We start from the raw sequence: 12,147 nt of genomic DNA on the forward strand, positions 1-12,147 counted from the left end.
GAAGGTCATAGGTTATACAATTTTTTATTTGACTGAACCTCAATCCTGTTGTATTGGCTTTGAATGGCCTTTTCTGAATGATATAATGTATAATAATAAATATTGTGTTTCTTTTTTTGAGTATGGGATTCATTTTAATCGCAAATCATGTTACAAATAACATTTGACCCATTAAAACACTTCAAAATTCTGTAGATTTTATTGTCATGAAGATACCACATTAATACAGAATTCAATATGAAGGAAGCAAACATCACATGACATGCATACTGAACTCATTAATAATCATCTAACAACAGTAACTGGGTCAGTAGGCAGACATGATCTATTACATCTGTTTTCGGCAGATGCCAATTTATCAACCTCACACACAAAGCCACACGTATTCATTTAAAGACAAAAAGGTGTTTCATATTCCCACAATAGAATCCCACAGCCTGTGACATCATCTGTTTCTCTTCGCTGCTGATTGGCTGAGGGGGTCGCGAGGTCTCACCGTGGCTATTTAGTGTGATAATGGCGTTTGACGACACAGGATACAAACACCATTGTCACACTCCACAGCTCAGGAGGACAACAAACAGACAGACAGACAGACAGGAACATTGCAGGTTTATAACATTGTTTGTGCTCATTCCAGAAGTAGGTTTATCAACTGTTGTAAATTGTAACACTATACTTTTACTTTATTGTATGGTCAGAATATTGAATTCGTCTTAATGTTTCATAATCTCATCTAAACCCGAACAGCAACTTTCACTTAAATGAACAAGGCCAAGATAGGTCGCCCTTTCCCCCCTTCTCTTTCAGTCAGCAGTCGATTATCGTCTTCCGTTTACATGTTGGTCAGTGGAGTGGACGGTGATGGGAACAGTGCAGATGGTTTCTTCTAAACCATCGTTTGTTATCATATATTATTATTGAAAAATTTAAATATGTCGTAACAATAAAGTAACCTTAGAAACAACAACCTTCATAACTTAAAGTTCTGCTAAATGTTTCGATTGCCACTCCATTGTTTTATATGGAATATTAAAATGTCATGTACAAGAATATGACTAAGGCCATGCATAATTTTTCAATATAAGCATCATGAAGTCAGTGTCATGATCCTTCAGAAATCATTCTGATATGCTGATCTGATGCTCAAGGAACATTTCTTATTATTATCAACGTTAAATGATGAATAGAAAGTCCAAAAGAACAGCATTTATAACACTAATAAACATTATATTTTTGTTTCTGGAAATTAAATACATTTTAACTAAATAAAACTATAAAATAATAATATAATTAATTTTTATTTCAGATAGTTGCCAAGCCTTCTATTTTGGTGTACTTAAATAATCAAACAAATAAACATCAATAAAAACTATAGACTAAAAAAAAAAAAAAAAACGACATCAAAATTACTAACCCTAACCCTAATATAAAAAATATTCATGATATAATTGTATCTCAATGCTACAAAAATAACAATAATTTACGGTCAATTTTCAATCAGTTTCATGCATCCTTGCTGAACAATTTTATTTTTATTTTTTTATTATCCATCAAGGTCCATGGATTGAAAAAAATGGTTGGAAATGTCTCTTCTTGAACTCTTTTTATTAAACTACTGACTGACACTTAATAATTGTCTAGATCTTCATTCTACTTTTACAAAGATTTAACGTTAGAGTTATGTAGCCTAAAACTTAGTCACTTTTGATGTACAAACACTCACTGACCCTTTTGTTTGCATTAAATAAGATGCAAATTGTAAAAAGCAATAATTTTGTTGTTTATGAATCGTTTCTAATCGTAATAAATTTCCTCCTGAAAAAAAAAAGACTACCTTAAATATTAATAAGCTCAACTGATTGTTTATTTTTGACATCATATCCTTTCTCAGAGTTTCTGTGGACAAGTTGACTTACCACAGACCCTGTTTTGCAAAGTTGACTGATCCACGTGTTCCTCCATGCTGTAGGAATAAAGAGAGCACTGAAAAAGAAACACTTCACAAAACAATCTCTCAGTGAACTACAAACACTATGTAGAAAACACTCACACACTCTTATATCCTCTTGCAGGGTTCCTCAATCTGCAAGAAAACGAGAAACAAGTCCAGTCTCTGAACCGAGTTTGCCATGACTGGTCATTCTGCTCTCCTTAAACCTCCCTATATGTACCTAGAGAGGGTTTAGTTAAACAGTTTTGTGATAAGCTTAGAGAAGTATTGATCCGCAGTGACGTGGGGACGAGGTCACTAACCCAAAACCTGAGTGCTTATGAAAAAAAAAAAAACTTTTGAAAAGCAATTTCCAGTAAGCATTCTTATATATGCACCAGCAATATATCAGACATCTGTACCCATGAAAACAATCATGCGATATAAATAGTGGTAAGACGATCTGAAATGCTTTGATAGGCCCTTGAATCAGTGATTAAAATATATGGCTATTGATTTGGTCAGCCCAAATATTTCAGCAGGTGCAAAAGAAAGATTTTTATTCCATTCAAATCCACGTAACATAACCGTCTTACCTAATGTCCACCACAGTGAAGCAGTCAGGCCTGCCGCAGTGTTACATTAACTCAAGCTCATTCTCTGAATAGGTGCAGGTGAGTTTGGAGCTGGACTTGTTTGCGATTGCTGAAAGAGAGCGCTTGATAAAGTGTACAGGACAGCAAGCCGCTTTTATTTGCTTGTCCTTGGATCTGATAGCTGGCCGATTGCATGTGTGAATGAACTGAGTTTCCTTCACCGCTTAGCATCACAGCTGCACACATGGCATGAGGCTCTGCTGAGCAACATTCATGGAGAAATGACCAGACATGATTTTTGACACACCATAAATCAACCGTTTAAAAAAACAAATACGTTTTTGAAATGTCATCATATAAAAAAATATAATGCATATTAATCATCAATTGGTATTGTGAATAATATAAGCATAATTCATGTTAAATAATATGCAATTATACTATTATAAGAAATTTGTAATATAAAATATTTTACAGAATTGTTTTGGCTTGTAATTAACCAAAAAAGTTGCAAAAACTATGACTTGACAGGATTCAGGCACATAAAAATAATATTATTTGATTTAAAATTAAAGTGAAATTTGAAAATGTTGACATCGTCCAAAAAAAGACAACATTTATCATTTATATGCAGTCATTCAGAACTTTGGGGTTAGTAAGATTTTTTTTTTTTTTTTTAAGAAATCTTTAAGAAATGTATGTTTATTCAGTAAGGATGCATTAAATTGATCAAAATTGACAGTAAAGACATGTTACAAAAGATTTCCTTTTCAAATATTATATATATATATATATATATATATATATATATATATATATATATAAAAAAAAAAACTAAAATCCCCCCAAAAATATATCATAATGTCCACAAACATTTGAAGCAGCATAACAATATTCAACATTGCTAATAATAATAATAAATGTTCCAAATCAGCAAATTAGAATGATTTATGAAGGATCATGTGACACCGAAGACTGAAAATTCAGCTCTGTCATCAAAGAAATATACAGAATTTTAAAACATATCAAAACTGTAATAACTTTCACAAATGTAAAGAACTATTTAACTGTTTTTACTTTATATTTAAACAAATAAATGCAGCCTTGGAAAACATAAAATACTTCTTTAAAAATATTTTAAAAATCTTACCAACCCCAAACTTTTGAAAACTAGTGTACTGTATTTAAATTACTAATATGTAGCCTCACACAATTATATTTGATTTATAATTTATATTATGTATATATTTATTTATTTATTGTATATGCATGTATAATGAAAAGTTAAATCAGTCTCTTGTTTGACAATTATTTCTAAATATTTCATAAATGATGTAGGCTTGTAATGTTAAGCATAGAAGTAGAAAATCAGAGAAGTGGAAACCTTGAACTAGATTAAAAAGACTGAATGGCTGCCAGATTTGACCCGGTTAGCAGTGCCTGCAGCTTTGAAACAGGTCAAATCAACAGAACATTAACATTGCATATCTGTAAAAAAAGAAAAAAAAAAAAGAAAGAAAGAAAACCCCCACAGTATTCTCTTCGATTTCAGACAACCCAGTAAATGACAAAGCTCAGTTTATCTCAACCTTCAGCTTAAAATGAAACCTGGAATGAAGGGGAATTTACAAGCCACATTACAGTTAGAGAGGTAGAAATACCATGAATTAGTTTATAACATTTACCATGAAATCAATGTGAAGACGTACTACAGAGCCCCTGAAGGGACATGAGATTGGAGGGAATCGATTCTCAATGCTTTTGCTCTCAAAACATTTGCTTTCAAAAAAGTTTTTCCAGGGAACGCTAATGTTTCACGAGCGAATGCAAAGTTTCTCGGGTGAATGCAAAGGTTTTGCGAGCGAAAAGTTTCTTGGGGGACACAAAAGCATTGACAATTTGTCTTCCCATCTCATTTTTTTTTATCACCGTGTTCCTCTAGGGGCTCCGTAAAATCCAAACCCATTTGACACACAAATTTAAATAAGATTTTCAATTTTAGTTCCCGCATTTATGCCAAAACATTTAGAGATTTTTGGGATAAAACGACAACACACCTAAATTCCATTTATCAGTTTATTTCGAATGACGTTATACGAATTGCAAAGTCTCATGGTGAGCAGGAACCAGACAGTAAATGTTCCTCATCAATAAAAAAAGAACTGCCCCTACAAAAGAGGAAGGGTCATTTATAACAATAATCATAATGTTATCACAAACCTACAGACCCACAAGCGGCCTGAAAAGTGTGAGTGGGGAGGCGTACAGAAAAAAGAAAAGAAAATGGAAAAAGTCTGAAGTCTTACTCCAGGTGGAGCTCGTTCCTACAGAGCTGATCCAGACGTCAGTCAGGCTGACTCCAGATCAGCTGTAGGGAAGAGCTGTGATCTGATATGTTAGCAGCAGGCCGATTATAAACAATAGATATTGCACCAAGTAACTGAGTGCTTTAAAAAAAAAAAAAAAAAAAAAAAAGATAAATCACATTCAAGTTGACAAAAAAAAAACAGGTGACATGACCCTAGTGTGTGATCAATAAAGTGCCCTTATAGGTACAGTGGTGTTAGAAGAAACAAGATAGAATGAAAGAAAGACAGACAGAAAGAAAGAAACGTTTACGTCCTGAAAGTCTACGAGACTTGCAGTGTTGAATCACAGCGCTTTTAAGATAGCTACACTCCGTGTCGCTCTTTAATACTTCCAACAGATTTAACACGTACAGTAAAAGAGTCCAACCGCGTCTTTCCCCAAAACAAACTCATTTACAGCATTATGAACAGGTTTAATCATAATTAAGAGAAGAACAATACTTATTACAATTGAAGAAAACCCTCTCTGACAAACTCGTTTACATGTCCGATGCATGTCCGTAACGGTTTTTCCGATCTTTGCTCTCAACCAAGAAGGAGAATAGCTTTATAATTACTACGTAATCATATTGAAACACAAGATACATGTTCATGCCAGTTTTCATAGCAATACAATAATCATGGTTGTTTGTTTTTTTGTGTTTTTTTTTTTTACCCACGATGATATGGATATAGCCAGGCAATTGATGCATTTTCAATAACGTTGTTTAAAATAGTAAACCACATTGTTGGTACAAATATCCGTTTACTCGGTAAGAATGACAACAGTATCATAATAACAGCGATAATAATAAACTATTAAAAACAATTATCAACATCTCGTTGCTTCTTGGCGTTGCAAAAGAAGATAAAAAATAATCCTTGACGAAGGAAGGGGACACTTGGCGAGCTTTGCCGGATAAGGGAGGATGAGGATGCGCCCTTCATCCTGGCTGTGTTTCCTAAGGTAATCTGGTGTAAGTAAGACCTGATAAGAGAGTCCATTGTTGCCTCTTCACTGAACTTTTATTATGTTAATGCAAAAATGGGATTGATTGCAGTGGTTTTTATGCTGTATCAAGGCCACGCCCACTCTGAGGCCACACCCACTGAGGCCTTCAAACACTGAAGTTTCGTTTACTGTCAATATAAAAGTTGCCGTGGCCTCAGAGCTGGATTTAAAAATCAAACGTGTTGGGAGAGAACATGATTTGTGGGATACTGCAGGGCTGTTTGGCGTCAAAACTCGTTCGCAGCCAATGGCGTTCCAGCTAGACAGATACATGCATATACCGTGTGCTGACATCACACACACACACACATGCGACCGCTGGGTTCTGGCTGTACAATGGCAACTCGAGAGTGTGTATATGTGAGTATAGATGTGTGCGTGTTGTACATGTCTTTGCTCGTCGGTTGCATTGGGAGATGGTGTGTATATGAAGGTGTGTATTCTTTAGTCGACGCCTTCAAAGCCTTGGGCGTTCTCCACCGCCATCAGAAGCTTCTCTCGCAGGTCTTCAAACGACTCGTACGTCGGGAGGTCCAGGCGATTAAAGCTGAGCGGGAAGAAAATGTACCAATCAAAGAAATGAATGAAACAGAACAGAGTTATGCCGTTTCAGAATATTACCAAAATGTGTTTGTTTTATGAAATGGAAACAAAGAGAATATATATTGATGTTCTTGATTATATAATGTCGTGGTCAAATCCCTCGAGGTCTTACCAGGTGTGAGCACGAGGGAGCTTTTCAGGTGTCCCCCACTGCTCGATAGTAAACAACTGCGGCCCATTGGAACCTGTGGAAGATCACATGACTCATCAAGGACCAATCAGGGAAGGAGCTATTCTATGGGTCTCAAAGGGCAACACTAAATAGCTGCTACAAACATCTTATATACTGTATTCATTAAACTGTCAAGAGAAATTATACTACAATACTAGTGACATTTTCTGAAATATTGTTTTAATATTATACTATAATAATTTATTAGCTAAATATTTAGCTTATGTAGTTATACGTTATGATGTCATATGATACTGTATGTTATATATTATGTTGTGTTATTTGATATGATATGTTGTTATGTTATATGTTGTTATGTTATGATATATTACCTGTTGTTGTATGTTGTTATGTTATATGTTACGTGTTATATGTTATGTTATAACATCTACATATATAAATCATCTACCGTAGAGTTCAGCAAAGCCGTTCATTGGCACTCTGGATGTTCCGGTGACAAACTGCAAAAGTCTGATCCTCTTTTCGGCATCCATTAACAAAACAGCCTGAGTAGAGATAAAGAGAGACACGGTTAATACCAATAACATTTATCTGTTTATGCTAGCGGCATTGAAAAGAGGTCTTGCGCGTTCAACACTGGTTCCCCTACACGGTTGTTTCAAGGACGTCTTCTTAAAATAAATATCCTCATTTTTCCCAAAAAACTCCACTTAAAGCTTTTTCTTTTGTTTTGTTAATGTGCACAAAAACCGACCCAGTGAATTAGGATATGTTAAAAAATAATTCATAATACCCCAAAACATTTTATATCTAAATACATAAAAAAATCTTTGTACATTTTTAATGGTTTGCCTTTGCAAATAGTGTTTAGTGTTTATTTGTTTGCCAGCTGAGCAACTGCAACTGAAATAAATTGAAATAACATATAGATATTTAGAAAGAATGTAGAAAGAGCAAGTCTGGCTCCAGACTGCTGATAAGAAGTTCCTAATGACTCTTTCATCAGAGCAAACACTCGATGAGCCTCACATCAAACAGACTTTGATCGGCAACTGCCCTGCGGTGTACTTGGCATGGGGTCAGAAACACTCATGCACACAAAAGTTGACACACTTGACTTTTTCGTGATATTTGAAATCTTTTGATCTAAAGGACTGTGTTTAAATGCCTGAAATTAATTTTGAAGAAAATATGCATTCATGCCTAAATAGTTTTATACTTATTATATAAAAAAAAAATGTACGAAGCAGAAAACAAGTGTCAGAACTCCTTCAATACTGATTAAAAAGCACCCCAGGATGCACTTCTTTAAGTTAAAGGTACACTATGTAACTTTTTTTGTTCATAATTAACAAAATGAAAAAAATGAGTCACTACGTTATCAATCCTTTTTCCAAAACGTGTTTTTGTCTTACCCTGATTTACTATGGTAAGCCTATTGTAAGTGTGTATATTTTAGCCCTGTCAGGATGGTTTTCACTGGAAATTGCGTACATGTCACTAGTCATATCGGTAAATAGAGAAAAGTTGCTCCGGCTACTCTGAAGTATGTAGCGTGTTGGAGTAGCAGGTTAGTTGTCACAACGAGCGAGAAAGGTTGACATGGAGGAGCTAAATCACCAGGGAAAAAACAGGGAATCACCCGTTAAAAAAAGGCCAAACAGAAGAGTATGCTGGCAAAAAGAGAGCGCGACAGAGCTCGTAATAAAACAACTATCAACATTGGCTTGGCTTTTCAGAGATGGCACTAACTGAGGATATTGAAATAATGTAAAAGTGTATAGTAAAATATATGTAAAATAAAGTTAAATAGTGTACTTTGAAGATGAAATATAAGATCGTTTTAATTTGTTAAACATTTTTCAGTGACTACATTTGTCTTCTTTCATAGTTCAGATGACTTTAAAATTGTTATAAATGTAGAAATAGTAATAATAAAGAATTACTAGTAGGTGTAACCAAACTTATATTGCACACACACACACAGAGCCAGTTTGTTCTACACACCTTCCAGAACCACTGGATCACAGGGTGATTAGGACAGTAGCCATTCTTATAAACAGTGTGCTGCCTCCAATCATTGACATCCACGTCTCCCAGACCACACATCAGCAGCTGGAGACAGAGAACACGGCACATTAAACAAACACCAACCCACATCTTTACCTTCATTATCCTCTAGATAATGATATATATATTTTTTTTTTACTTTACAAAAGATAAGTACTTTATCTTATTTGTTTACTTTATTTATTTGGAACTAGAAATAACATTCATAAAATATAAATCAGGCATTAGTACAAAAACAGCTTCACATCTGTCAAATCACGCAGAGGATACACTGCGGTATAAATAGTAAAGCAGCAGAACCTCTACTGGCTAATAAAGACAGGCGTTGCATTATATACCATGGTATAACTGTCTTTATTAGTTTTTTATTATTTGCCACTATGACGGGCATACAGTTAGCTTCCCCCCACTATGCAAACAACAGCCTGGACATGGACGCATTATCCTGTGCTCATGTGAGAAGAGCTGATTCATTCAACAAAACAAGAATTTTTGGCTCTCTTATGAAGTGTACGTGTATTATTCTATGGAAGTCTTGGACATGGAGGATGCAGTCTCCATGACAACGGCACACACTGAGTAATGGGTATGTGGGAAGTTGTTACCTCCAGTTCATTTTCGTCAAAAATCTTTATCAAGTCGATGGGAATGAGCTCGGTAAATCCCTGTGAAACGGATATGAGAAACATGATCAAAACATTGCATGTCATTATAGCACGCCGGCATGCAAGTATTATGAATATTCTAACTTCTGCTACCACCTAGTGGCATTAGTTGGAATTATAGATAACTTTTGATTGTGCAAGGAATTTGATCACGTACTTCCAAAAAGGCGTTCATCTGTTTCTGCACCCTGTTCACAAACCGCCACTGAATCACCAGGCTGTGCAGAGCCAAAAGAAAAGACATTGTTAGTATAAGAAGCCATATGTAAGATTTTTACATACAGAGCAAAAGCGCAACTCACTCTATGTATTCTTTTTTGTTGTCATTGGTTACAACCATGTCTGATCCGCTTGGCTTCAAATCCACCTGATATGTCTATAAATATACATATATAAAAAATGTATAAACATATATAAATAAATAAATAAAAACATTGACAAAAAATATTACAATTACATAAATGACTAAAATTAAATGAAATCTAAAATAAACAGACATTTAGAAACATGATGGTGTTACCTGTCCAAAGTTGTCCTCATCAATGCAGAACCGCAAATCCAATTCTGTGGGGTCGTTTTCCAGAATCCACTTTAGGGAGTTGTAGTATTCACTGTCCTACATAGTGTACATGAACATAAAACATGAGAAAAAAGTATATATACTGTATATATTCATATTATTAACATTGTAATCAACACCTCTAAACAACTTATGGTTACAGTAATAACTATAAATTATGCATAATTACATGCAACTAACCCTAAACCAAACCCTAACCCTATAGGCAGAACATGTAATATTACAGTAGTATTACTCCATTATTGTTAAAAAATGTATCTAAATAATCTAATCTAGCCCCAACCCTATAGTAAGTACATGTAGGTAATTAATATTACTCGGACCTTAAATGTATATTTAAACTATAACAAGGACACTTAAAAAATAAAGTGTAACCCCATTATTCTCTATGAACTATTACTCTTTATACTGTAATTAATATTACTCAGTACTTAAACTTATACTTACACTGTAATACGGGTTACACTTTATTTTAAGGTGACGTAGCTACATTGTACTTACTCAAATAAGTATTGAGTAAAATTAATTAACTACATGTACTTCTTATAGAGTTACGGTTAGGGTTTGGTTTAGGGTTAGTTGCATGTAATTATGCATAATTTACTGTTCTTACTAAAGCAAGTACATGTACATTAATAACGTGCAACTAGGTCACCTTAAAACAAAGTGTTACCAAATAAAGTGTTACCAAATAAAGTGTTAACCAACATTTCAATGACAAATCTGTTTTATAAAGTTTTTGCATTGTGCCGCTATGGGTTATCTCTTAAAATTGGTGTACATGTGTGGTAACGCACCACTGACTCCATATCATTCAGGGTGATCTGTTTGCCCAGCATCATTTTATAGAACGGTCGAATAAAAAAACCTGTAAAACAAACAAGAACAACACATTTCTGTTTTCAACAGGGGAAAGAAACTACAAATCAAACTAAACCCACAAAAAATAGCTGATACCATGATATTTATCAAAAGTGAACAATACAAAGAAAGAAAACGTCGGTAACACTATTTTAAAGAGTCATTGTTACATATGTTACATGTAGTTAATATAGTAATGACTAATACAAATTATGCATAATTACATGCAACCCTATAGGAAGTACACTTAATATTATTAACATACTTAAATGTATAATTACAGTGTAACAAAGACACCTTAAAATAAAGGGTAACTAAAAACATCACGTGAAAAAGCTTCTGATCGGCTCCTGAAGGTCCCCAGCTTACCATCCAACAGCTTGCCGTGATACACAGCCATTCCAGCCACCCGACCAATGAACTTGAAGTATGAGAGGTGATCCTCATTGCACAGGCCGGAGTTTGGATTGATCTGAAGGGTGTAGTTATCTCTGCAGAAAGACAGATGGGAGACGGTAAATGAATGAATTATTATGCCAGCTCTGCTGTGTCCCGTAATGAGTGTCAAGTGGGAGAGATCTAACAAGATAACAGACCAGCTCTGTAAAAGAGCAATAGCAGAGAGATAGACAGATGTGCTGGTATATGGTAATACGATATATCGTGATAATGAACATGCACGATATTGTAATCGTGAATACTTCAAAATACCGTGAATAGTTATTTATTACGAATTATTCTGATTTATTTGAATGCATTTTAAGAATCATTTTCCCATCAACTGTTTAAAATGCACCGCTGTATGCTGCGTCAAAGAGGCACGCACACTCTGATGTGAACAAGCCCAACACGGATGTGAAGCGCATGGCGGAACGAGTGAATGAGACGCACTGAATAAAAAAGCACATTCACTCTCAGACAGCAGGTGGCGCTGACGGAACAGCAGACATGCAGCCGTTTTCACGGTAACCCCGTAAACAAAGCAGCTGCGCTACTTTCTGTTTCTGAACAGCATTTAAATGTTTTAAAAAGCCATTCAGATATTTGTATTCACAATGGTGTTCATTGCAGCACTGAATACTTAAATACTTGGACTTATTAATAGGCTATCTATTTAAAAAAAAACATTTTAACATTTTAATCTGGAGTAGGCTACAACATGCCCTAGATATTGAATGAAAATGTTTTGATTCTTTATCGTTAACAACGTTAAATAATGAGACCTTATTGTAAAGGTCTTTATAATTCTTTTGCACTTTAATCTGTAAAGATTTTACATTTATACGTTTTTGTTTACTTTTTTGTATCGCTTTATTGTATTTAAATGTTCAGTTCTTTATAAGGAA

General features: G+C 34.6%; 1 protein-coding gene and 1 long non-coding RNA gene across 14 annotated transcripts in view; both read right to left on the minus strand.

The window, feature by feature from the left end:
- Positions 1–1,849: 1,849 nt before the first annotated feature.
- LOC130090705 (uncharacterized) lies at positions 1,850–2,319 on the minus strand. The gene is made up of 2 exons (XR_008807725.1): positions 2,058–2,319; positions 1,850–1,966 (listed from the first exon to the last, which is right to left on the minus strand). It is a non-coding gene; the product is annotated as an uncharacterized LOC130090705 (long non-coding RNA).
- Positions 2,320–6,321: 4,002 nt separating this feature from the next.
- Positions 6,322–12,147, minus strand: part of nedd4l (NEDD4 like E3 ubiquitin protein ligase) — a 77,711-nt gene continuing 71,885 nt past the window's right edge. For all 13 annotated transcript variants that reach the window (XM_056258330.1, XM_056258329.1, XM_056258331.1 and 10 more), the window contains 10 exons: positions 11,171–11,292; positions 10,738–10,808; positions 9,881–9,976; positions 9,663–9,736; positions 9,518–9,578; positions 9,301–9,360; positions 8,633–8,740; positions 7,074–7,170; positions 6,605–6,677; positions 6,322–6,436 (listed from right to left, as the gene is read on the minus strand). In XM_056258330.1, the coding sequence (XP_056114305.1) occupies positions 6,334–6,436; positions 6,605–6,677; positions 7,074–7,170; positions 8,633–8,740; positions 9,301–9,360; positions 9,518–9,578; positions 9,663–9,736; positions 9,881–9,976; positions 10,738–10,808; positions 11,171–11,292 (865 nt within the window). In that variant the 3' untranslated portion in view covers positions 6,322–6,333. The remainder of the gene's footprint in view (positions 6,437–6,604; positions 6,678–7,073; positions 7,171–8,632; positions 8,741–9,300; positions 9,361–9,517; positions 9,579–9,662; positions 9,737–9,880; positions 9,977–10,737; positions 10,809–11,170; positions 11,293–12,147) is intronic.

This window comes from Rhinichthys klamathensis, unplaced genomic scaffold (genome assembly GCF_029890125.1).
Source record: "Rhinichthys klamathensis goyatoka isolate OS25496 unplaced genomic scaffold, OSU_Roscu_1.1 h1tg000150l_1, whole genome shotgun sequence".
Taxonomy (NCBI): domain Eukaryota; kingdom Metazoa; phylum Chordata; class Actinopteri; order Cypriniformes; family Leuciscidae; genus Rhinichthys; species Rhinichthys klamathensis.